The 26224-nt window shown below is 34.0% G+C and overlaps 5 protein-coding genes across 9 annotated transcripts; 2 read left to right on the top strand and 3 right to left on the bottom strand.

The window, feature by feature from the left end:
* The first annotated feature begins 463 nt into the window (after positions 1 to 463).
* On the top strand, positions 464 to 2766 carry LOC103482855 (uncharacterized). 2 transcript variants are annotated; one of them, XM_008439218.3, is made up of 6 exons: positions 464 to 845; positions 937 to 1143; positions 1249 to 1328; positions 1936 to 2011; positions 2165 to 2290; positions 2396 to 2766. In XM_008439218.3, exons 1-6 carry the CDS (start codon positions 708 to 710, stop codon positions 2534 to 2536), a joined length of 768 nt encoding a protein of 255 aa, XP_008437440.2. In that variant the 5' UTR covers positions 464 to 707; the 3' UTR covers positions 2537 to 2766. The 2 variants fall into 2 exon arrangements, with proteins under 2 accessions (XP_008437440.2, XP_008437441.2); XM_008439219.3 differs by having other exon boundaries at positions 519 to 845; positions 2165 to 2316.
* A 1014-nt stretch (positions 2767 to 3780) lies between these two features.
* Positions 3781 to 6276, top strand: LOC103482854 (uncharacterized). The gene is made up of 7 exons (XM_008439217.3): positions 3781 to 4132; positions 4377 to 4523; positions 4689 to 4787; positions 4986 to 5177; positions 5305 to 5424; positions 5692 to 5763; positions 5851 to 6276. Exons 1-7 carry the CDS (start codon positions 3875 to 3877, stop codon positions 6073 to 6075), a joined length of 1113 nt encoding a protein of 370 aa, XP_008437439.2. The 5' UTR covers positions 3781 to 3874; the 3' UTR covers positions 6076 to 6276.
* Positions 6277 to 6478: 202 nt separating this feature from the next.
* Positions 6479 to 11436, bottom strand: LOC103482853 (oligopeptide transporter 7). Of its 3 annotated transcripts, XM_008439215.3 has the most exons (6): positions 11268 to 11436; positions 10642 to 11150; positions 10452 to 10549; positions 8209 to 8778; positions 7331 to 7769; positions 6479 to 7252 (listed from the first exon to the last, which is right to left on the bottom strand). In XM_008439215.3, exons 1-6 carry the CDS (start codon positions 11305 to 11307, stop codon positions 6647 to 6649), a joined length of 2262 nt encoding a protein of 753 aa, XP_008437437.2. In that variant the 5' UTR covers positions 11308 to 11436; the 3' UTR covers positions 6479 to 6646. The 3 variants fall into 3 exon arrangements, with proteins under 3 accessions (XP_008437437.2, XP_050945880.1, XP_050945882.1); XM_051089923.1 differs by lacking the exon at positions 11268 to 11436 and having other exon boundaries at positions 10452 to 10557; positions 10642 to 10791; XM_051089925.1 differs by lacking the exon at positions 11268 to 11436 and having other exon boundaries at positions 10452 to 10554; positions 10642 to 10791.
* Positions 11437 to 14139: 2703 nt separating this feature from the next.
* On the bottom strand, positions 14140 to 17818 carry LOC103482852 (serine/threonine-protein kinase WNK8-like). Of its 2 annotated transcripts, XM_008439214.3 has the most exons (7): positions 17192 to 17818; positions 16746 to 16783; positions 16383 to 16610; positions 16052 to 16272; positions 15794 to 15951; positions 15248 to 15656; positions 14140 to 15163 (listed from the first exon to the last, which is right to left on the bottom strand). In XM_008439214.3, the coding sequence occupies exons 1-7, from the start codon at positions 17282 to 17284 to the stop codon at positions 14403 to 14405; spliced, it is 1908 nt and encodes a 635-aa protein (XP_008437436.2). In that variant the 5' UTR covers positions 17285 to 17818; the 3' UTR covers positions 14140 to 14402. The 2 variants fall into 2 exon arrangements, with proteins under 2 accessions (XP_008437436.2, XP_016898843.2); XM_017043354.2 differs by lacking the exon at positions 16746 to 16783.
* A 2911-nt stretch (positions 17819 to 20729) lies between these two features.
* Positions 20730 to 26008, bottom strand: LOC103482851 (plant UBX domain-containing protein 10). The gene is made up of 4 exons (XM_008439213.3): positions 24954 to 26008; positions 21723 to 21893; positions 21376 to 21579; positions 20730 to 21229 (listed from the first exon to the last, which is right to left on the bottom strand). Exons 1-4 carry the CDS (start codon positions 25770 to 25772, stop codon positions 20999 to 21001), a joined length of 1425 nt encoding a protein of 474 aa, XP_008437435.1. The 5' UTR covers positions 25773 to 26008; the 3' UTR covers positions 20730 to 20998.
* Positions 26009 to 26224: the final 216 nt, after the last annotated feature.

Here is a 26224-nt window from a genome sequence, read left to right as displayed (position 1 = left end):
TGTGTCTCAAAATTAGAGAGATTGGGATGGCTACGTAGGAGAACTCCTTTTTTATCCCTTCATATGAAAGGTTGAAGCCTCTCACCCTGATGGGTCAATTGGTTTCCCTTCTTTTGAATGTTTTAGTTACTCTTTCATTTATATAGAAGTCTAGTTTTTGTGACATCATTTGACTAATTTATTTTTCAAATCATTCACTAGATTGTTTCTGTTAAGTATGATGGAATCATTATCTAATGAATTCCCAGAACAATTTCATATCAACAATTTTCGATATGAACATCTAATTAATATTTTCGATGCAAGGAGTAACCTCCTCAACTCTTCTTACCATCGTGTCTAACACATTCTTAGTTCTTTTTTACTAGACAAATGACTAAACTAAAAGATTACATCATACAAAACAAGAAGTTTCAAAAACCATATAAGATAAAAGGAAAAGGGAGAATAGAAGAGACCTTACAATTTTTCGTAATGAAAACTTAGGGAAAAAAATCCACTTTCTATAAATACCAAATTGGAGTTTAAATTAGATAGAAAAGAAGAAAAGCCAAGGCAACAATGGCGAAAAAGGAAATTGGCACACATGCCAAGAACAGTTCTACTGGTCTTCTTCGTTCTCAAGTTATGATTTTTTGTTCAAAAACTCTCTAAATCTCTCCTTTTTCCCTTTCTCTTCTGACTGATTCATATCAATTTTAACGCCAATGATCACTCTGGCTTCTACTTATTATTCATCATCTTCCTTCAAGGATCTTCGTCTCTTCAAACCCTCTTCCACATTCTCCCCATCACTCTCCAATCTCAAACCCTTAAATCCTTTCCTCAAACCACCTTCCAATCAGGTAAAATTTTGCTTAATACCCTTTATTCCTCTCTTTCTGATAACTCCGATTCCTCTTCCAAGTGAAAGAAGTTACCTCACTTTGATCGCAGACCAGGTTCGGTAATGGGATTTGTAGGGCAGAATTGGGTAACGATGCACCTTTCGCCATTGCAATCGGTGCCTGTTTTCTCACTTCTCTTGTTGTTCCGGCAGCTGATCGTGCTTCCGATGATGAGAGCGATGCCGTCATTGATTCCACCGATACTAGGCTTGCTGTCATGGGCATCATTAGCTTTATTCCTTACTTCAATTGGCTGGTATATATATTTCTGATTTTTTTTTTTTTTTTTTTTTTTTGCGGTTCAATATGTTTTTTCTTTGTACAGAATTTATTTTATCTTCTTCTTTTATTATTTGGATAGAGTTGGGTTTTCGCTTGGCTTGATTCTGGAAGAAGACTTTATGCTGTGTATGCAATCGTGTATTTGGCTCCTTACTTAAGGTCATTTTCAATTCTTGGATTCTTCTTGTTTTTGTTCCATTGAATTGTGTAATTCTGAGTTACTTTCTAGCTGTGTCGTTGAGCTAGTTGTTTACATTTCTGGAACTCAAAGTAGAGGAAAACGAGTAATCAGCTATGGGAATAGGAGAATGTGGAGACAGATTATAGAAGTTTTATGTGATTTCTTAAGAAGTCACAAGATGAGGTTCAGTAGTGTGCTTATCAAAATTTAATGGACAAGAGGTTATGAACAACATTTCATTTCTTATTAATGGGTGTCTTGTTAATGAGGCTTTTCTGTAACAATTTGTTTTACGTCAATGGGAGCATAGCTCCTTCGATTCATTAGGCATTGATTACCATCCCAAACGTGGATAGTTTAATCCTCACTCTGCAAATGTTGAACTCAAAGAACGATTGTTTTATGAAGTTTTTGGTTCAACTCTTAGTTGTGTTAATATGTTTGAGCTAAAGTAGATTATTATGTGTGTTTGAGACTATAGCCATGGTTAACAATAAATGTAAAGAACGGATTCTGTTCATGTGTATGTAGTATGCACAAACTTCAGTATATTCTTCTTACCATGATTATGCATTGCACTATTAGGTCAAACTTATCGTTGTCACCCGAAGAGAGCTGGCTTCCTATTGTCAGTATACTTCTCTGCATTATTCACATCCAGGTACTCGAGAAGTTTCTTACTTATACTTTGTTCTATTCACCAGAGGTTTTACAAGATATCCCATTTTTGAACACCAACCTATTCTCCAATAATGAAATTGTGTGGCGGTATAATTTGTGTTTTTTGTGATCACAACTTGGTGTTTACTTGTAGCTTGAAGCGAGCATTACAAATGGAGATATTCAACCTTTGCAAATATTTGGGAAAGCTTCAAAGCAAATTTCTTCAACCAAGAAAGGGAGAGACCAATTCAAGGGATCCCAAGGATCATACAAAGAGGTAAACCATGTATTACATAGACAAAGGTGATCTCTATATGTTTGTACATAATTCCTCGTCCGATCTTATAATCTGTAATCTGAGTGATCTTACTCTATATTCAAGAGCGAAAAGAAAGAGGACAGGAAGCTGCCGTCAGCAGAAGAACGATTTCGAGATAAGATCAGTAGATTGGGAGATTCTAAAGAGACAGATCATGAACAAATAAATGAAGAATGGGATGATGATCAAAGGAGAAAGCATTAGGTTATATGTTCTAACTTTACTCTGCTTGTGGTATACTAAAATTGGAGGATACAGAAAATCAAAGTTGTAGCATTAACATTACTTTTCCCTTCAAATCTCGAGTCAGTTGCTACCATTTTCATGGGACCTTGAGTATTCTTAGAACTGCTGGAGTTGTATTGCTAAGCTGAGGTTGCTGAATGCTATTATTTTACTTCTCTTTTATCAGAAACATAAGTTTATTATTGAAATGAGAGAAGCGTTATGCATAGGCCTTAACTTACCCCACAAGTAGGACTAGTGTTGTGCATCAACCTCTGTCATTGTTTCTATTGGTGGGTTTTTTCATTTAATTTATCAATGAAATGTCACTGTTTCTCTTGCCCTTCGTTTTTAAAATGTATATTTTTAAGTTAAAATAATACTAAATTCTGATCTGGAAAAATGTATATTTATATCTAAATACAGAGAGAAAAATAACATTTCAAACAAATTTTTAAAAGAGCATTAATCGATCATCTGATCTTTTTCCTTTTGTAGTATTTGCATGTGTTGCTATGTTCAAACTAATAACGTATCTAACAAAAGAACTAAAAGATCATAAATATAATACAATTATGAAATTAACCCAAATAAAATGTATAACAACTCACCTGAAACCAAAATGAGTTTAGTTCGATGCTAATTGTTATGCTCTTCCTCTCTAAAGTTCGAAGGTTCAATTATTCATTTTGTACTTGTAATACTAAAAAAATTATTTATACACATGAAAAATTTGCCAACTACGACAACTAATTTGTTACCGATCATAACTCATTTTCTATTTTCTTTCATTTGACCACGAGTGAAAATAGAAGGTCCATTTGGATTACCAACTTCTTGTAACAATATTATAGTCTTTCATATTTCATTTTATATTGGTCAATGTATGTCAAAGAGAGTTTGGTTCAATAGTATTAACATAATCTTCGATCTTAAAAGTCAGAAGTTCAATCACTCATTTCATAACTGTATTAAAAAAGTGTTGGTTGACATGTATATTCACGTTGGCATCAAACACATAGAGTTGAGTTATATCCAAAATTGCCATTTTGGTCCCTAGTGAAATTTTTGTTTCCCTAATTTACAATCAACTATGCCAAAGTTGCATATTTTTTGGTTAAACCCTAAGAATGGAGCAGAACAACAATGGGCTCAGCCCTAGCCATTTGATTATGGAAGGAAGCCCACGATAGAAGCCAGACCGACCCTTCTCTTGGAACTGCCATAATCGAGTTTCAATGTCCACAAGGAAGCTCAAAAGACCAAACTTCCAACTTCAAACACAAACCCCATTAGTATTCAAGAATTTCATTGGACATGGTCAGTCTTTGTAGAGGTTTAGGGTTTAACCGCAGCCAATTCCTCCCCTTCCCTAAGTTTTTCTTTCTACGCACTTTCATGGCTTCTTCTCCCCTCGCTTCTCTTTCCCCTGCTTCTCCTTCTGATTCTATTCCCGTAAAACGAGTCGGAACTCACCATGGGAGCTTCCATTGTGATGAAGCGCTTGGTTGCTTCATGATTCGCTTGACGGATAAGTTCTCTAATGCTCAAATTGTTCGAACCCGTGATCCCCAGGTTTGCGTTTGGCCCATTCCAAATCTTGTTGAATGAATAGGAAAATTGAGTTGTAGTTGGGTTTTAACAATACTGTTTTTTGCTTCATATTTGAACTAATTTGCTAGAGTTTGAATTTAAAGTTTGGGATTTTTGTGAGAGAATTGAATATTTTGAACTGGGTCTTCATCGTTTTGTGTTTTTTTTTCCTTGGTCTGGGACTCTGGATTTTGCGTTCCTGATTGAGTTGTATATCGTGTGGTAGGTATTACAAGGTCTTGACGCTGTCCTTGACGTTGGGGGTGTTTATGATCCAAGTCATGATCGATATGATCATCATCAAAAGGGGTTTGAAGAGGTTTTTGGTCATGGTTTCTCCACTAAGCTTAGCAGCGCTGGTCTTGTTTATAAGGTAGGTAATTAATTGACAGAGGTTATGATTATAGTTGCAAGTTTTCTCTTTTACTTCCACTTCACTAAATATTGTAGTCAATTCTTTGTTTACTTTACTTTATCTTGCTAAACTACGTAGAAATCAGTTGTTATCATTGTTTTTGGTCTTGTTGTTTTGCTTCAGCATTTTGGAAAAGAGATTATAGCGAAGGAACTTCAAGTTGATGAAGGCCACCCAGATGTGCACCGGCTATTTTTGGCCATTTACAAAAGTTTCATGGAGGTCGGTATTCGATTCATTGATTGATTCTTTTGTCTTGTTTCTGTTGTTTTTTTTAAATGAAAACAACACTTTTCGTTGATGAAATAAAAACAGACTAATGCTTGAATTAGTCTCGTTCATCACAGAAACTGTAACCTCAAGGTTTTTCAGCTCGAGTTAGTTTATTTCTTAGCTTTTGACACTTGTTCATCTTGTCAGGCGATTGATGCTGTAGATAATGGGATTAATCAGTATGATACGGACAAGCCACCGAAATATGTGAATAATACACACCTATCTTCAAGGGTGGGGAGATTGAATCTGGACTGGATAGACCCTGATCAATCATCTGAGAATGAGAATAAGGCCTTCGAGAAAGCAATGGCCCTGGCCGGCAGCGAGTTCTTAGATGTGAGGTTTCTCAAAATCAGCTAATATGAAATGATCTTTTAAAACTAGGAATCTAGGCATGACACATTTTCTATATTCCTTAAATTTTTAGTGCTCCATTGACTTCCTAACTCTTGCTTAATTTCAGAGTGTTCGATTTCATGCAAAATCATGGCTACCAGCACGGTCAATCGTGATGGGATCTCTTGCAGGAAGACATGATATTGATCCTAGTGGAGAAATAATGGTTATGACAACATTTTGCCCTGTAAGCACTCGATCTTTTGCGTTTAACCCTTGTTTTCTTCGTTCACCTATTGTTTTTGGAGTCATTTGGTTATGAATGTTTCTGCTGATCTGTTTTTGTATTCGTTTCAATTTCTGATGAATGTACTTGTAAGCAAATATGCACTTTGCAATGAGCAAATCTTTTTTATGCTTTGGATATTAACTAAAAATTTCTGTTCTCTAAATCAATTTGCATATACCAATTTACTCTATGAAGAGCTTGTGTAATCTTCTTTTTTTCCAACAGTGGAAACTTCATCTATTTGAGCTCGAAGCGGAGTTAAAGATTGAAAATTCGATCAAATATGTGCTCTATCAAGTATGTATAACTTTCAACATTTAGAACAAATCAAAACTATCGGAATACGTTTTATTATTTCTCATTCTAATATGTTGTGATGTTCAGGACGATAGAAGCAAACATTGGCGCGTGCAGGCAGTGGCTGTATCTCCCGACAGATTTGAGAGTCGTAAACCTCTTCCTGCCCAATGGCGAGGTTTAAGGGATGAGGAACTCTCAAAAGAGTCTGGGATACCTGGTTGTGTGTTTGTTCATATGAGTGGATTTATTGGTGGCAATCAAACATACGACGGGGCTCTTACTATGGCAAAAAATGCATTGAAGCTGTAGAAAAATTGAGATCTATGTATACATTTACGTAGCTCGTAGCTTTGATTCGGAGAATAGTGTGTTAATTTGAGTTCAAGGCTTACTGTTTTTATGACTTTGTGAGTCCTCCCTCATTCTTCAAATTCGAAAACATTTGCTGTAGAAACAAAGTTATTCTTTTGGGAAGGAATTGGATATGTTGGATTTTGATTTTGATGTTGATATTTGGAAATAGAAATCTTTGATGCCATATAGAACAAGACAAATATTAACTTTTTCATTGGGAGATCTTCCATTAGCAATGTGTCTAATCTATACACTGAAGTCAAAATTTTGGATCTCGTGGTTATTTGATCTTCAACAAAATATATAGCTTGATTTGTATTTGTTTTGAAATGTTTCAACAATTCATGCAACCCAAATCTGAAAGAATATTCTGCATGGAACCTTATAATTACACTAAAATTCATCACATAAGGAACCAAAAAGAATCCAAAAGCCAACAATTTCATGGACAAACTACCAAAGTACAAGTATACACAAAGAGAAACGGTGTAACCTTGTAAAGAATTGTCTTTCTCAATCTTAAATTTCAAGTAAAGAGGGGGCATCCTTCCACAGCAATTCCAGGGGCGGTTGGGCATTGTGCCAGTGGACAACCGTCAAGGTCGTTCCCCCACCAGTCGAGGGTGGTCTCTTGTAACCCTAATGTGAAGTACAATAACACTCCCATGAAAGCCAGACCAGCATCCAATGCTCCAGAGAGAACATAGTTATGTCTTCTCCACCATTCTGGCTTATATCTATATACTACAAAGCCAGAAAGGAAGCCCATGAGGATCCAGGTGATGTAGTTTACAGCGGTGGCTGGAGGCATATACCCAGTGGCCCCAATCAATACAGGCATGTTGATAAGTTTAATCCACTCATGTTGTGGAAATGCCTTGATAGCTAACCATACTAAAACTGGAGCAATTGCACCCACAAGAAAGAACCAATTTACAGATGCGTAGTATCCAAGGTCACCAAAAATCCGGCGAGGACCGATCAACCCCCATATGACCGAAGCATCATAGAACACCCTATCGGAGGGACAAGTCCAGAAGGATTGGGATGAACTACAAATGTCGGGAATGGTTTCCAAGAGCCACCAGGCAGTGCCCAAATACACAAGGCTGGCAATTAAGGTTCCAACAACCTAAATACCCAAAAAATAACAAGATTTAGAAAGTGCTTCTCTTTTATGATTTGTCATGAAGGAAATAAAAGAATTTACCTGAGCCATGAACATCGTTCTTGGTGGGATCTTCATGTAATGACCAAGCTTGAAATCTTGTAGAAAGGTAATGGCTTGAGTCATGCTAATGTATCCGTACACTTTGAAGCACATGTTGGCAACCGGATATCCCGGGTAGATATATCCAATAATGTACTCGGTGATTATGTTCAACCCCGGAGCTTGGTTGGTGATGGCAGTGATGATTCCAATTGGGAGAGTGAAGAAAACGGCGATACTACAAGCGAGTAGAACTCCCCACCAAGGCAATTGGAGTTGGTCATTGTAGTATTCGCAAGCGAAAATGGTGAGCGCAATGTTTCCTAGAAGAATCAACACAAACCACCATTCAGGAACTTGTTTGTACTTGCTCATCAGCTTTGTGTGTATGTCCATTTTCTTCTCTTCAAAGCTTGACTTGCTCTGCTCCCATATTTCCCTGCATCAAAAAGAAGATTGATTTGTAAGAGTTTACATAACAATTCATTACGATTACCTTTAAACTCTGATTCTATGTATTGCCTCTTACACTATTATCCAAATACATAGACTAACTTAGCATCACATGACTTACAAATAATACAACGGATCATGCTAAGAACGCGACCATGCACTACTTCGGAAAGAGAAACGAGTATGTTACATATGTTGTTTTAGTATGTCTAGTTCTGTCTACCATTTTTCTAACACGACATGCCAGATCAACAAATATTAATACACTAGACATGTCACGTCAAATCATCTTTAACACCGACACAAATCAAAGTTGAGAGACTAGATTTATCGTTCAACCGTCGATATAACAAATTATGTTTCATGGAAGAGAGCAAATTATCGTTCAACCGTCGAGATTGAGAAGAGGATGAAGTAAATTGTACCTTCCATGGAAGAGAGCAACATGAACAATGGTAGCAGAAAGAGCAGCAAAGCCAACACCATAAGTAACAGCAAAGAAAGTACTGATATAAAGCCTCCCTTGTGTTTCATAAGCAGCAAAATCAAGATGAAAATTGGGGTCAATAATGGAAGAAATATTATACTTATGACCCTTCCCAGTGAACAAACCATCAGAAAATATGGGAAATGTTTGAGCCTTGTAAACATTGAACCAATAGCAAATTGGGGTCAAAATGTACATGATGAACCCAAACCCAACTGCTACATTGGCCGTGGCAAACCATGGACTGGCTAGTGGGCTGCCTAAATAGGAAGAAATGGTGGACCAATCAAGCCCAATGGACCCGAGGCCCAGCCCATAAAGGCCTGAACCGAGCTGTTGGGCCAGAATGGAAGTTGGGAAGATCCAACAGACCCATGAGAGGGAGGTGAGCATTTGGAAGAGGTAGCCAGGGAATACATAATATGCAAAGCTGCAAATGAAGGCTATAACAAAGAATTGGGTTCGGCTTAAACTTCCTTTGCTTCTTTCTTCTTTCTCATGTAGAGCCCTGAGGATCAAAATCAACTTCAAAACTTTGGAAGCAGTCCCAAATATAACAATGCAAAATTTAAATCAAGTTTGAAGTCGATCGATGATAGACAAACAGTTATAGACCATATTAAACTACAACGAGTCTAACTATTACCAAAATATTATAGATTTAATTTTTTAATTTTCTTTAATTTTGGTTTGGTTTTTAACAGTGTTGATCACAATTGGATAACAAAATGTATAAACATATGGGTGGATCCAAAAGAGTTGACTTTGAATAGAATAAAAAAATCAAAACTCTCTCTCCCCTAAATTTTTTAAATATATAGTTTTATCATTTGCATTAAAATAATCATTGCTTTATTTTTATACAATGGTTGATTGAGTTGGAACTCAGATCTCATGAAATATTATTAAATTTTGCTGGACAAACTCACATGTTATAAAACTAATAATATATATATTGCTGGTAAACTATTCATTTTCTATGAAAAAATGGGTGTATTTGATAACTAATTTACTTTTTCTTCTTTTATAAAACAAAAATTTTTTTAAAAAATATTAAATGCCTAGCTTAGATCCTAAAGGATAAATTTCGTATTTATTGGATGCATCGACTTTAAAAGTATCTAAAAAATCAATTGTTCTATTAAAAGTAGACTTTTTTAAAAAAAAATATTAGAAAACATTTAGGACAAGAACTATCACAAGTTCATAATAACCACATCTCGTTACATACCGTAAATACTATTTCGTAGTACTAATAAATGCTACTTAATTTTTTATTTTGTGTCTAGTTTGAAACAGAATTAAAGTAGCTAAATAATTGAAGTTTAACTAAATTTTAAAAAACAAAATATCTAACTTTTATTATTGGTATAATTATTAATCTTTGTTTTGAATAATTGGGATAAAAGAAGATGAGTTGTCTAATCGATTGGTGGTTGGCCATTTTGCGTCACCCAGCAGTTTTGGTAGCCTACATGTCTTTTTCATCTAAGTATATAAAATAACTAAATTTTGTGTAAGAAAAAAAAACAAAGAAGAAGAAAATGAGATTACCCACATCTTTGGATTCGTCTTCTTCTCAATTAATAATAATAACAATAATAAATAAACACACTTTGTATTAAAAAATATATAAAATTAGGGATGAACGGTCGGAGTTGGTTTTTTGATCAACCAACATCGAACTGACTATAATCGGTTTAATGTATGTTTAAACTGGCCCTAACCTCGAAGGAGTACAAATCGAAATCTTTGTTGGTCGATTTAAGCTTTTGAAAAAATTTTAAAAAATGTTGTCGGTTATGATCTTTTCCAAACCTCTCATTATCTCTTACCAACCATCTTCGATTTGGTCGGTCACTCACTCTTAGTATAAGTAACTCTCGAAATATAGTTATAATTGTAATAACATCTTTGAAAATAGAACCATTTGAAATAGTTTTAGAAATTGGATTGGGACAATAAAGTGATTGTAGTTAATAATTCGAAAGTAGGTTGAAAAAGCATTTATAGTTTCAAACTTTTACGTAATTGGTTAAAATTTAGTCCTTGAATCTTACTATATACATAACAGTTTAATAGAGATTTGATATTTTAAAGTTTGATTCATACGACAATTTTACTTTTTCTTTTCTAAGGTATTTTAATATTTTGGGGGAAGGAATCTTAAGTAATCCGTACCTGAACAACGAAACTTGAACCAAGTTCGCCGGCCACCACATCGCCGCCGGTTCTACCAGGTACTTCCTGAATATCCCCGCCCATCCAAACCCTAACACCTAATCTTCTACAATTCCATTTCAATCCATTCAATTCGAAAACAAATTAATCAGACGAAACCACAAAAAAGTTTGAAGAAAATCGAGCCGACCTGAGTGGTAACGACGACAATCAGAGAGACGAAGAAGGTCAAATGTTGCTTATAGAAGGTTTTAACAACGGTAACGACGTGAATGGCGTAGACACTGCCGGCACCGGAGTTAGCGAAGATAGTGATGAGAACGTGTTCCTTAACATTGAAAGGGCCAGGGTTAAGCGAAAACTCCCACCGTTTTCCTTTAAAAAAAACCCGATCTGTTATTTTGGAAGCCATTAAACGGCCGAGTGGAACGACGGCGATTTGAGCGGAAATGGCAGTGATGGAGAGGGGTTCTTTGCGGTACCAGAAGAATTGGTTGAGGAAAGAGAGGAGAACGCAAGAGAGAGTACCGAGGAACCACATTCGGAAGGTGAGAACGGGGAGAGAAGGGTCGTCGGAGGTAGGAACGGTGAGTGCAACTTGAGGAATAGGGGAGTTTTCATCGGATTCAGAAATTTCCGGGTCCGGCGACGGAGAAATTGATGAAGACGAAGCTTGTCGTTGTTGTTCATGCTTGGGAACTGAATTAAAGAGAAAGAAGAGAAGAGAGTGAGTGAATAATGATTTTGATTACATAGAAATGAGAGAAGATAATGAAGAATTAAGGGTTTATGTAAATGCTTAAATTCAATTCTTACTAAGAGGAGATGTAATTTGAGATGATGATTCTTCTTCCATAGTCTCTGTTTTGTTCTTTCTTTTCTCTCTTTTTGTAGTTTTTATTAGAGAAGAAATGGAAAAGTGGAATTGTTAAGAGAAAGAGAGAGGAATTGTTATAGTAATTATTTGTTGTTGCCTTTTGTTGGCCATTATTCATACACGTCGATCTATCTGTCCTTTCTATACCCGATCGAGTCCAAATAATGTACCCAACCAAAATTGAACCAAAAGTGTACTTTGGTTCTAAGAAATTTAGAAATCACACTGTTTGGTTTGAATTTCGAACACCGAATTTGAATTCGAACCAAAACCATGTATGTATTTTCTTTATAAAAAAAGAATAACAAGACCCATCCGATCGAACTATATTGAACCAAGTGTTACTATCTTCCTCCTATGTAATATATATTCCTTGTCGTTCATCTTGAACCAACTTGAATGGTTGAGTATTACATCATTTGTGGTGCTATGTTCATCACACTCTAATGCAAGTTAAAATAGTGTGAAACTTGCACAAATAAGGGAACACAAGGTATGTAGGTTTAATAATCTTTCAGTTGATTGAAGTATCTTTAATTATAACTTGAGATGGTATCCATCAACTTATTTGGGTAAAAAAGTTATAATTTCATTATCCATTTTGTTGCTATTAATGATTAAAAGGATTTTAAAGTTTTATTTCTTTATTTCTTTTATTACCTTTAAAATTTTGATAATTGTAAGAGTTTTTTTTTTCTTTAATTTTTAGAAAAATCTTTTTTTTTTTTTTTTGTTGAAGTTTTTTAAGTTCATATATAATTTTTAAAACTAATTAAGTGGTGTCCATCCAAAACCATGGAGTATTTTTTTTAATGTTCAAAAACATTTTGAGTTCAAAGACATTTTCTATTTATAATTTAGCCAAAACCTTATTAGGGTCAAAATTGATAAGATTTTTTTCTGTGTTCATGAAATTACTATAAATTATAAAACATTTGATAACTATATTTACCTTTTTTTTTCCCTCTTTGGATACAAAAACATTTGAAATTATAGTCAAATTTTGGAAATAAAGTCAAGTTTTCTAAAATTATATATTTGTTTTAATTTTATAAATTTAGTTTAGATTTTAAAAACAACCCTTAGAATTGTTCATAATGTTTATAAGCTCAATCAATCTCTAGCACTTAAATGTTTAGTTAAAATATATAAATGTCAATATCTAAGTATCTAAGTATCTAAAGCCTCAATTCAATATTTTCTTTTAAAAAAATGGTATACATTTAAAAGTTATTGAAAATAAAGGTTGATGAGGTAATATATTACGAGAAACAAACAACATCACTATCACATTGAAGTATGGAGACCACTTCTTGAAGAATAAATGCAATCTTCATATAACTCTATCAAACCTTACCACATGAATCTCATGGTCATGGGGCCAATGTTCTATATGTCATTATTCACATAGGTTTGAATGCGTAAATCAACAGATAAACGTCGTTTTGTCGTCTTTAATTTAAACAAATTAACATAACTATTGTTTATATCATGTTCACGTCAGAGATATTTATTTATGTTTTTTAATGTTTTTTTTTTCTTTTACGAAACAATGAAATATTGATTTGTCTTTCAGATCGAATATGGTTGGACCTTTGAAAATGTAGAAATATCGATGAAACTATCGACATGTTAGACATAAAATTTAGTTTTAATGAATAGAAACAACTCGTCAACTCAATCCGATGATCATTTACTTGCTATATATCCTAAATTATCACATTAAAATATCCTAAGAAAAAGTCGTCAATGAGGGTACTTTTGTATTTTCATAGAGATTGGGGAGCAATATTAAAAAATAAAAATGTAAGAGAAACGTCTTAAAGTGAAATTATATAATTATAATAGACCAAACAACAAGTTGTAAATTATAAAGGGTAGAGGAGAAAATGATATAATTGTTTGATAGTTCCCAATTGCTTTTCAAAAACTATATAATTAGTAGATGAGATTTTGTTGAAAATGTTTCACAATTTATAGTATTTTTGGTGGCCTTCCAATTAGTTTTAGATGAGGATTTGATGAAAATATTTGAAATTTTATTTACTCATTGTAGCCATGTCAAAATTGATTTGTTCAATTAATATAATATACAATTAATTTATCAAAATTGATATATATATAATATCTCGAACTTTATTTTAAGAAATATTCTCTTATTCTTTCGTAAATTATTATTGAATTAGAAAATTGTTAGAATTTTGAATGGAAATTGAAGCATAAAGTATATAATATTAAACTTTTACAAATCTACAAAACAGTTTATTTATTTATTTCCTTAAAGAAAGGGCCCTTTGTTAGAAGAAACTTTCAACTAATTATAAGTCATAGCTTATCTTTTAAAATGGATAGGCTTCTTAAGATAATCCTTTATTTGAGGCTTGAAATTAGGAAGCAACCTAGATTCATTGGTTGACTAAGATATCTAATATTCTTTTAATTAATTTTTAGTATAGATTTTCATAACTATTCTTTTTATTTTCCGATCAAATCGGGAATCCAATGATTCTTTGGACATTTTAAAAAGAATAAATCTGGTCAAATTTCTGAGATAAACGTAAAACATGAGATGACAGAAGTGGAAAATTGAATCAAAATCTTTAAGAAGATGATTTGGTTTAAACAACAACTGAATTGAGAGATATGACAATATTGTAAGAGATATACCAATTCATTTAACACAAATGGAAAATATGAGTTTAATGAATATCATAAAAAGGAAAAAATGCTCGACAATTATGAGAAAAATATAAGGAAAGCATTAAACTCTAAATTACATTCTAGGAAGAATGTGGGACAAATGTGACAATGTACATTGTCTAAACTATGAAATGAATTTGGGTATAAATTATAAATGATCACAATCAAAAGTTAGGAGTTAGGACTTGGTTGGATAGAATGCAAAGAATAGCAGTCAGCAGTTTAAAATCAAATCAAAACAAAAACAACCAAAAAAAAGAAAAGAAAAAAAAAAAAAAAAAAAAAAGAGACCATTTTGCAAGCAAGAGTTTGCCAAGGAGAAAAAGGAAAAGGAATCAAATTGTAAATCCAAAATATAAAGGAAGGCTTGATCTTCAAATACCAGTGGCTTTCTTCTTAGACATCCACCTCTTCTTAGCACTTTCTATTGCTTCCTCTCTCATTCTTGACAGTTCACAAAGGCATTGATGATACTGCAGATCAATAGCATCAATCTCCATCTTCAGTTCATCTTGGTGATCTCTTTCTTCCATAGAAAGAGTTGAAAAGCTAGACAAACTCAATTCTTTCGACATTCCTGAGCAGGAAGAGATTAGAGATGGTTTTGCAAAATCGATCATCGTCGAAATAGTAGATCCAACAGCTTCTGCATCTAAATCAATTGTTCCACTGCTAATATAAGCTTTTTCGCAGTCAGGGTGGCCAAACTCACCACACTCTGATCCTTTTCCTATGCTGTAGTCTGAGACGGTTGAGTAAATGTATTCCACGGAAGCACACGAAATAATCGACTGCTGGTTTTCTTGATCTTCGACCTTTGCCAAACCCGTCAGATTATTCCTTGCAGCAACCACCATGGGAGATGACAGTACCAGCTCAGAGAAGAAAGGAGAAATGAAGCTCTTTTCCTCTTGAGCTTCAGAAGGACTATCAGGAGTATTTTGTTGTTCTTCTTCACAATAATTTGGACATGGTTTCCAGCTAGGAACAAACTTAGCAATTAACTCATCGATTAGTTTCGCTATGATAGTCGCATCTTCATTCGACAGTTCAAGTTGTTCGACCATCTCCAAAGCAATTGCCAAAGAAGTATCAGAGTCGAGATAGAAGGCAAAATGGATATTCCTAGATTTACCTATATGAAAATAAATGTTCAATTTATTATAACAGAATCGCTAAAAAATAAAGCAACTTTACGGAAGTATTGACCGAATGTTACCATATAGTTCAGCAATACGCAAATGGAATGACATTGTATTATGATCAGTCATTTCTCCTTTCAGTGTCAATTCATTGTTCTCAGTGAGCCTCTGAAGTTCTTGAGTTGAAAAGTGAGAAATTCCATTATTGCTTTTGACAGATGAAGCCACTGAGCCTGAGAGTTTGGTGCACTTATGGTCGGTGTCCATAGGATGAGAACCAAGCAGTGGAGGATTCACAGATTTGAACTGCTCATTCAATGACCTTGAAAGTTCAGAGCTATGCTCCTTAGGGCTTTCGGCCACAAGGAAAGGATCTTTCAGGAGTTCACTAGCAGGTAATCTCATGGATGCAGGAACCAGACACTTCTCAATGAATTGCTTAACTTGAGGATCCAACACTTTCTCAAGGGAAGCGGGCTTTATACCCTGCAAGAAAGCATAAGTGATTTCAAAACCTCCATTTGATGGTAATATTAAGAGCGTGTTTCGACCGACTTTTTAATAGTAAATCCAAACGGGCTCTTAATGAACATAATTTGGTGGATGAAAACACATTTACTTACAGAAGTAACCTTCTTGAATATTTGGGCAGAATTTTTGCACTCATTATATGGGTATTCACAAGTAACAATTTCCAACATGCACATGCCAAAAGAATATATGTCAACAAGTTCATTATAGTCCTCATCATAAAGTTCTGGAGCCATGAACTCTGGAGTGCCTGATTTATAATCACATGCAAAATATTAGTTGAGGTATGTTCTATATCAATCTAGAACTCTATTCACACAACAAAAAAAAATCAAGCTAAAAAAACTTACCAATTACACTTCGAGCAGTAGGCTGCTGCATGACAATTGCCAATCCGAGATCTCCAATTTTAACTTCTCCAGTATTTCCATTGACAAATATATTATCACATTTCAAATCCCTGTGAATGATTGGAGGGTTGTGACCATGCAAATACGTTAAACCTCGCAGTATCTGCCTTGCCCAGTTCTTGAAGGCCTTCAAGTCAACTTTCCTATGCTTCTTTCGATATCTAATGAATCCCAAAGTATACCATAAATGAATAAATAACTCAATGAATGCAGCAAAAAGATAAAAATCAACAAATAATGGAAAACAAAAAGAAGATTCTTTGGAACTTACTGCCTCAAACTCCCAGAAGTGAACAATTCTGTAATCATGTTGATAGTCTTATGTTTATCATCAACCCAATAGCTATAGAACTTGATGATATTTTCATGTTTCAGTGACTTCAACAGATGGACCTCAGAATATAATCTTTGGAGTTGCTCTGGTGACTGCAAGACATCTTCAATGTCCACCTGACTCCAAGCAACTTCGATTCCACCAACTTCATCGAATGCTTTGTAACTGATGACAGCAAAAATAGACCTCAGATCAAACAATACACCCCGAAATCTCATCATACCCTAAAACTCAACATAGGTTGATGAACAAACTAGAAAAGAAAAGGAGAAAAATAAAAGAACAAAGATTGAAGCATACACTGTCTTGAATGCCCCTTTACCCAATATCTCATCATACTGAAAAAAAAGGGGGAAAGGTCCAAATAAGGATTAAGTCAAATAAATCAAAACATCAAAACCATAAGGCAAAAGAAAAAGAACAAATCGAAAACATAAGCAATCGATAAGCGAACTATTGGCAATAAAAGAAGAAAACTACCAAATTCCAAATTCCCTTACAAAAGCAATAAAAAAAAATACATTCAATTCATAATCAGCACTAGTGGATCCCTAAATTAAGATCACTCACATTCTAAAATTGTGTAACCAAACAACAGCCAAAAACAGTTAAAGGGAACAATATGAAAAATAATTCCTCCATCAAATCAAATCCCAGTGGGTAAGTCGGCAATGAATTAAGCTAAGGAAAAACAAGTAATCAAAACATCAAAAAGTAAACCAAATAAGAGAATTAAAAAGAAATACCCGTATATATCGTCCAGATGGATCCTTCTCAACAATCTCACGATCATCAGCCTCAGAATTCCGAGACATAATCAAATCCGAACCGCAACTCATCGTAACGGAGAAAGACAGAGGAAAGAGAAAAAGAAGAACTTAAAGAGAGAAGAAAACCCAGTTACTGGAAAAGAGCAAAGAGTCAGAGAACGACGATCAAAGGAGAAGGGTGTTCAGAAAAGGCCTCAGAAGCCACATCGAAGGCCGAGTGAAAGTGAAAACGACGACCCATGAAAAATTTCATGAAGAATTGAAATGGGTAAGTGGAATTTTGAGGAACAGAGTTGTAGGTGAAGTTGATTATGAATCGGAAGGGAGGATCGTCGGCCATTTAGGCAAACGAATCTGCATAACTTCTAAAAACAAAATGGAAAGAGGAAACCCTAAAGATTAACAGAGTTGAAAATAAGCAAAATTGAAAAAGATAGAAATGAAAAGAAGAAAAAAAAAAAGGGAATAGGATTCGTTGAATGAATCGTTGAAGTGGTGGTGGTGGTGATTGTGTTCTTTCTGTCCCGATTGAATTGGAAGTGTACAATTGGAAAAAACACTGAATTTAGCTCCGCCACCCTTCCTTTTGCATTTCGATTTACATCAAATCAATATCTGTTTTTTCTTTTCAATTTACCTTTTTTCTTTCTTTTCTAAAATAATAATTCCTTTTATTTATTATATTTTTATATATATCTTTTAGATTTTAGATTTATTATTATTTTTTTTTACATTAGTTTATTATCTAAACCTACTCCTAATAATGATGGTTTATGGTATTTAAATTAAATAACCTTTAGATAAATTAAATAACGTGTGTAATTTCTTCTAAACGATCATGATACATGATTGTTCATGATATGATACACGATCGTGTAGTTAATGATAAATGAGAGATCACCGTGAAGAAGATGGAAATGAAGAAAGAAGAAATCGGAATTGCGCGAAAGACAAAGACAAATCTGAATTATTAAAAAAAAAAAAAAAAGCCGATTTTATGGATTTTTTAAGTAATGATTGAGTCATTGATCCATTTAATCCACATACTTTAAATTTTGTAACAATTGAGTCATCAGTATCTAACTACTTAATCTCTAATAGTATAACAATTTACTACCGAATATAAACATTAAACATGAACTTTTATTATGTAACTGTTCAAACTTCGTAACTTATAAACCTATTGGATTCCTAGTTAGTTTATTGATCTATGACTAAATTATTATAAATTTTAAAGTACATGAACTAGACTTTATACTAAAAGGACCAAATTGTTATGTACATAAACTAAAATATCAAAATCAAAAGTGATAGATTAAATCGTTAATTGCACACAAATTCAAAGACTAACTAAAGTGATTTTTAAGCTTTGCCATTTGCACATAGGAACAATTTGTAAAGAGAAAGAGTAGGAAGAAGAAAAACAATAGAAGGTAAAGGTACTTTTCTTTTTCTAAGAATGAAGTTATTGGTTGAACTTTTTCAAAGATCATAAACATATATACATTTTTCTTTTCGTAAAGAAATATTATTGTAACGATGTTTCTTATTTTCGTAAGTTCTAAAATACAGAAATCAAATCGATATTCTAACTTTTTTAACACGTAGAAACTAAAATGGACTCTAAAAATTTAACCGTCCAAATTTAAGTTTATATATAACATTAATGTCAGTTTACTTTACAAATTTCTTGGTCAATTTGAGGTTTTTGTTCTTCTTTTAGGTCAAACTTGTCTTTAAAATCAAGTTTTGATACAAAATGATTATTTAATTTTTTTTTTCTATAATTCATATTATTTATTTGAGTTTTTTTTTACAAATGAAATCTTAAATATGAAGGTTATAAAAAAATATATGATATTTAATTTTAATAGTTTCTATGCTAATGTCCTAATTAAACGGATCAAATTACAATAATGTTCTAAATCTACTCTTATATACGACGTAATGAGTAAACTAATACCCTCATTAATTATGAACATCTTAAATCAAAAGAAAACTAAATATATCTACAAGATTACAAATAAGGAAAAGAGACCGGGGCTTTGGGTCTTTATATGTTGAAGCTGTCAAAGTGCGAAAAAACATACTTTTCAAAGGAAATACAGACACGTCTATCAGTCTAAGCTAAGCGTAGGCCATTCCTCAAAAAATATGATGGGCGAAGCCCTACAGAACCGACAGGAATGAGAAGTAGTTTCATTGCAAAGAAAGAAAGGAAGAAAAAAAAGGATTAGTCTGCTTAACACATGCAAATGGTAGTAATGGATGTCTATCTAAATTGGTTATAACCGTAAATATATTGTTTTAATTTGCTATATTTGAAACATTCATAAAGTGGATGTTTTGCAAACAAAAATACAAAATTAAGGGATTACACAGGAGATTATGAAAAATGAAATAAAATAACCCCTTTTGATTTGTTGATGACGAAAGTGATGGCCATGGGAAGCACAAAGAAGAAGAAGAAGAAGAAGAAGAAGAAGAATAATAATGTAGGAATCTGCGTTTATGTGCATAAATAATTATCCACTATTCATTTTATTTTTATTTTTATTTTTATTTTTACTTCTTTGGAAAAAGTCAAACGTCCTTTATTAACCTATTTTTACCTATCAATATTGAATGAAGAATTCTTAAACATTTATTTTTTTTTAGATGATATCTCAAAATATAAAATTATTTAGAAAAGTAAATTTATTCAAAATCTTAAATATATAATATTACAATATTAACAAAATATTACAAATATCAGAAAATTTTGAAAGAATAATAATTGGTCGAAGTTCTAGCCAATGAGAATTCATAAGTTTAGAAAAATTTTAAGCTAAAAATTAATTTCTAAATTCCATTTTGTTGGGGATACAAATCATTCAACAACAAATTTATAGTTTTATTTTGGATAATAAAATAAAAGAAAAAAAATGTTTTTAATACAATAAAAGTAAAATAGTAATTTTACATCCTCTGGAAGTCAAAGGGTCAAGAAAAATGGAGTATAAAAAAAAAAAAAACATAACATATTTTCCACACCAACCCATTAAAGCTATTTTTTTTAAAAAAAAAAGAAATTCTATTTTAAAATCTGATAAGATAAATTAACTATTTTTAGGAAAAAAAACCCAATGCATTATGAGAGATAATAGCGTAATAATTTTAAATTATATGCCAAATCGAACAAGCCCTCAAGCAAGGGCATATTGATCAAACTCTTTAGAATTTATTTCATAATTCTGCTATATTTTTATAATAATTTTCCTTTCAAAAACAGAATTAAATATTTCTTTATCTCAAGAAAAAGAAATGTACCGAAGATTATTGTTCTTAATTTATAGAATTTGAATATGATTTTGAGAACACTTTTTAAAAGTAGATTGAAAAATAAAGAAAAGTGTGAACATTGGAGGCAGAAAAAAGTTACCAACGTTTTTTTTTTTCTCTCTTTCTAATACTCTATTTATTATTTAAAAAGGAAAATCAAACTACACCACATTATCATATGAAAAGAACACAATGAAGCCGAAGCACATTATACTTTATAGGCAGAATAGATGATATCAAATATGACTCAAAATCTAAAATTACAAATTCAGAGAAATTTCAAGTCATTATTGGAACATCCCCCCAACCAGCACTATAAATTATACTCAATATGGCATTCTCTACTATAGACCTGAAATATTAATACTGTCATCAAAGGAGCCACTAATCAAAATGAAATAAAAGCTACAATAAAATCTCTCACAGCTTTCATCTTCAACTACACTCCACCATTGTATGACTTCATGAGGTTAGGTCCACAAAAAGACTGGCCTGTGGATGCAGTCCAGCTTCTTTCAAGGACAAAGACAGCTTATCAGCACCATAAACAACTCGAGGGAAGTTTGATACCAGATTATAACTATCAACCTCCAAACAACCCAAGGAATCAACGTAATCGTAGAGAGTTTGGATAGAAGCGGTACTGTGAAACCTCCGTTCCTTACGTTCCCCAGTAGGGAACCGCACCAACACCTGGTTGATCGAAAATTTAAAAGAATAGTGTTAGGTTCTCTCTTTGTCAGAGGGGAGAAGTGAGAAGAGAAATTAATATCAACAATTTCCCGGGTGAACTACAGAATTGATGGTAGAAAATACGTTGAGAAAATAGAACACATTACTTGTGTAACATTAGGCCCTTTTTCTGGTTCAGCACCGAGTGACATTGCTTTCTCCTGCCGCATTCTAGCTAAAGCAGCCTCTCTTTCTGCGGCTTCACGAGCTGCTCTCTCGCGAGCCTCTTCTTCCTCTTTCCTCTTCCTCTCAGCTTCCGCAGCTTCCCTTTCAAGGCGCTCTTGCTCTTCTCTTCTTTGTCGTTCCCTGGCCTGATATACACACAAGAAGATATCAGATAAACATAAAATTTGGAGAGACAACATGAAAACTACAGTTAGTAAGCAGTTGGAAGGACACGAAGACTATGAAATTTCAACTGATGCAAAACCGAAGTCAGAAAGTCGTAGCATACTTGATCGGCTTCAAGGGCTGCTCTGTAAGCGGCATCTTGTTCCTCTCTCAATCGCATGTTATTTCTTCTTTCTTCTGCATCAAGCCTTGCCGAAACCAAAACAGGAGCACTTTCTTCAAGAACTCTCTGCAGAATCACTAGCATTTCTTCAGCAGTTTTTGGTCCCTCAACCTGAATGAGAAAAGTTGGCCAATAAAGAAAAAGAAAGTCTGATGCCCAAATAAAAAAAGAAATGGAAAATCTGTAAAAATTGCTTATCAAATCCAAGGTTTTAATGCCTTGGAGATCTGTTCGCTAATGCAGAAGTTCCAAGACGTTCTGGACTAGATGTAATAAACAAAATCCTTCTTGCACATTGAACTTGGAAGAATTGAGTTAATAAACAAAATCCTTCTTGCACATGGAACTTGGAAGAATTGAGTTTGTCAAAAGAACGTCTCCTCTCCAATTTTACCACTAAAGAATAAAGGAGAAGATGTGCCTAAGATTATATTCCTTCATTTGCAAACTATCAAAATTGCTAGTGAAAACTTCAATATTGGAACAATCTATCAAATCTTTATGCACAATCACTAATTATGCAACGAAGATCAGTCTAATTCACTGAAGGTGGAAATGACAAAGGTGTCCTTTCACATGACTCTATATTCGTCTGTTTTTCTTGCAACCTTGTTGGCTGCAATCATTCACTTGTCTCCCTCCACACCCCCCCCCCCCCCCCCAAAAAAAAAAAACACAGTTCCTACATTATTGCATGCAGCAAAGAGCTCGATTATCTACCTATGAATCATTCAGAAAGAAGGTTTTCTCACCATTTGCCACCTTCGATTGTGGTTGGTTAAGTTCTCTGAATTCTTTTCCGGCTTACCGGTACTCCTTTATTATTATTATAGTAAACTAAGTATCTATTTCCCCATTTTCCCATCAACACCGGCTACTAGTTGAAGTCATAACTCACTAGTGTTACACGGGAATTTCCAAAGTCATTTCCTCAATCCTGTGTTACTACTTCTTAACCAAAATAAAGAATGCCAATTACCAAGGGTTTTGTGATGATATTCCAATTCTCTAGGTGAAGCAACTTTCTTTCTTTACTGTTTTCCTACAAGAAAGTCTTCTATCGACAGTACCACTTTTTAGAATGGGCAGATATAAGTGAGTTATGTGCGCAAGCTAGATAACTCTACTTGCCATAAAGTGAGTCTACCCCATTTTATAGGCAAACAATCTAGTTTCCAAACTTCTAGTCTAACCTTTCAATAATATCGTTCAAAAAGTCTTCATTGTTAGGGCTTCCATAAGATAGGACATTAGGTTTTCTTTTTTTTTTTTTTAGCAAGAAACCTGGATATATTGATTCGTTCCTGCTACCTCTTTAATCTCCCAGCCACCTCCTGTATATATGAGCCACATGTAAATTTCTATTCCTTCTCACATTTCTTTAAGGCTCTAAACAAATAATTAATCTTGCATCCTCATGCTAATACGTCCTTTCCAAGCTGTCCTACAGTCTCCATTTCCTCTTCTTCCCCTACCTAATTTAAGAAAGGAATAACAGCAAGAACACCAACATTTAGCAATCTCACTTGTTCAGAAATTGGGCAGAGGTAAATCGTACTCTTAGGCCAAATATTGTTAATTTAGTAAAACTCCAACCCAAGTTCATCGTTCTAAAATTGTCCCAATTTTTATTCCTTCGTCCTTTGTTTATAACTTTTGATACAAAGCCAAGAGTTCACCTTCATGTCCTCATCACTTATCAAGCTTCTTCCATCTGGAGCAAACTCCTCCATCTCCTCTAAATTGTTCCCTTCAGCATTCTAGCTCCAAAAGACATCCTCTTCAACTACAATACTTTTATGGCTTGGTCTTTGAGGAAAGCTCTTATTTTCAAATGTAATCAAAATATACCAATTCTTCCGACTCATCCAATCAAGTCTAACTTAAGATACCTTTTCAGTCCCCATACTTTCAATCTCATTTCAATAGTCCCTTTCAAATGACGAAATCTAATCCATATACTTTCAACAAATCTTAAAATTAGTCTATATATTGTCAGTTTGAAGTTAATTTTATTGAAATTGGTTAAATAGTAATAATAATAATAATTTTCATATAAGAGAAGGCATAATGTGAATATGATTCAAAAATGTATAGAGGAAAGGCTAAAAGATATCATTCATTTAGAAAAGTTGATAAGAAAATAACAGTAGAGATTATATTTCAAATTTATTGAAAGTATGAGTCCAAATTAGACATTTGAAAGTACATGGACTAAAATAGAACAAGTCACAAATTACAGAGACCAAAATGGTGACCTAATGTCTTCTATAATTTTATTGCTGATTCTGAAAAGATTCTTGAACTTATCTTCTTCTCAAGATTTCATTATCTTTTAATTTGCTTAAAGCTTCACCACGAACCCTTTACATGGCCATCCTTATAGATTAGTTTCTCAACTACTCTCATAGCTCGTCCATCATTTGAAGAAAACTAGCGTGAAACCGTGTATTTTGAATTAAGATCACAATTTTTCAGCCATGTAAGTCCAAAGAGGAAGATCTAAAAATCCAGTAACATATCACAGAAAATCATAAAGTAAGACTTCAAAACCTTTTTTTAAGACATCAAACATTTTAAACACAGAAATTCACGTATTTATTATCATATCCAATGAGACCTTTATTTCAGAATAAAACTCAACATAATTTATTATCATGAAGACCAAATCATAGGGGCATATTTAAACCTGTTTTACTTATATCCTCCAAAATTCACCAAAAAACGGCAGCTAAAAGGTGCAAGGGTCTGAACTACCATTAGAACACAGAAAGAGAGTTTGCAGGGGTACTATTACTTCACACTACAATATTTGATAGTTAGAGCACACAATAAAATTTTTCCAGATGGTTTCAAACACTGACCACCGGTTGACAAAGGCCCTTACAAGTTCCACTGCACCAAACCTAAATGAAATAGACTCTTCTACTGTATGGCTACTAGCAAACTCAGTCATGAACCATGGTAACTAATTTCCAAATGGAAAGATCAATTATACTGTATACTTCAAAATCACATGTGAGCATTTAATCTGAACGGCTGATACTCAAGTAACCTATCAACACGATATAACAATAATACTTCAATTCAACGAAATTATTTCTCATAGTAGTAACAAAATTGAGAAGACAATGTTCCAAGAGAAAATAATAGCAATAAAAATAAGAATACCTGCTGAAGCAGTGCAATCCTCTGATTTGTAGCAGCCATAACCACAGCACAAAAAGGATATCTTGAAGCTTTCAAGCTATTACTCATCTTAAAACCTTCACTAGCGCGAATACTCCCTCCCCACGAAACAAAATTCTCATTCACAAACGCAGCAACAGTCTCCGAACACAAGGTCCTCTCACAGAACAATGGCGTATCCGGATGATCAGGAGAGTGCAAGTAAACAAACAAAAGCTTAAACGCGTTTCTCGAACGCTGCAACGCATCCATAAACCCTTCCCCAACAAAACTCGGCCTAATCATCCCATAATCCCTCTCAAACGCCGACACAAAATCAATAGCCTCCGATGCTGCAGCAGATACAGAAACCAACCGAGCCGACGACTCAGCATTCCGACCAGAACCAGACCCAAAACCAACCACACCAAGAGAATACGAAAGAATACCACCAGCAGCCCATAATCCAAGACCAACAGCACCCGAAACAAGCCCTAAACTACCAGAAATCACAGAAATCGGAAGCGTTATGATTTTCCAAGCCAAACTCGGAGCCGGAGCTGCATTTTCTTGATGTTCCGGTCTATCAAGAATTTCCCGCGTCGGTGGGTCAAAATGGGCATCCCCACCACCACCACCACCATCGGCAGCGGCAGAAGCAGAGGATTCCGAATTGGTGCCAGTAAACGAAGAAACGGCTAATTCGAGGTCCCAACCGTGAGCGGCAAGGATTTCGGTGCAGATTTCGGGATCTTCTAAGCCTGTAATCGCTTGGAAATAGGCTAATTTATCAGCAACATCAACCATATCCGGCAAGGACATAAATCAATGGAAGAATTTAGTAGGTTTCTTTGAATCGTCTCCTTCTTGACCCTTCAAAGATTGATCGGACTTCCAATTTTCAGTCTCTCGATGGATCAATCTTTTCGTTATAAATCATCAGTGAATTGAATTTGTTTTTCGAAATATTTGGAAGTAGATAGAATAGAAACAGGAATCGAAGCGATCAATTTTCTTCTCACCATAATGCCCTTGCCGGTTCTTTTTAATTACCCAACTTTGCCATTCCCTGTCGGGGAACCGGCGAGGGATATTCTCGTCATTTTCTTGTCCCTCCAAGAAACGCGTCCAACTTTAATAATTTTGTTTTAATATAATATCTAATTTTAAATGTATTTTATAAATTTTTTAATTACCCTAAAAAATATAAAATCAATTTCCATCTTTTAATCGGAAGGAAATACAAAAATTTTAAAAATCAATTTCTCAGGGTT

This window comes from Cucumis melo, chromosome 9, assembly GCF_025177605.1.
Source record: "Cucumis melo cultivar AY chromosome 9, USDA_Cmelo_AY_1.0, whole genome shotgun sequence".
Taxonomy (NCBI): Eukaryota; Viridiplantae; Streptophyta; class Magnoliopsida; order Cucurbitales; family Cucurbitaceae; genus Cucumis; species Cucumis melo.
The sequence above is the reverse complement of the archived record's forward strand: the minus strand, read 5'-3'. Positions and strand labels throughout refer to the sequence as shown.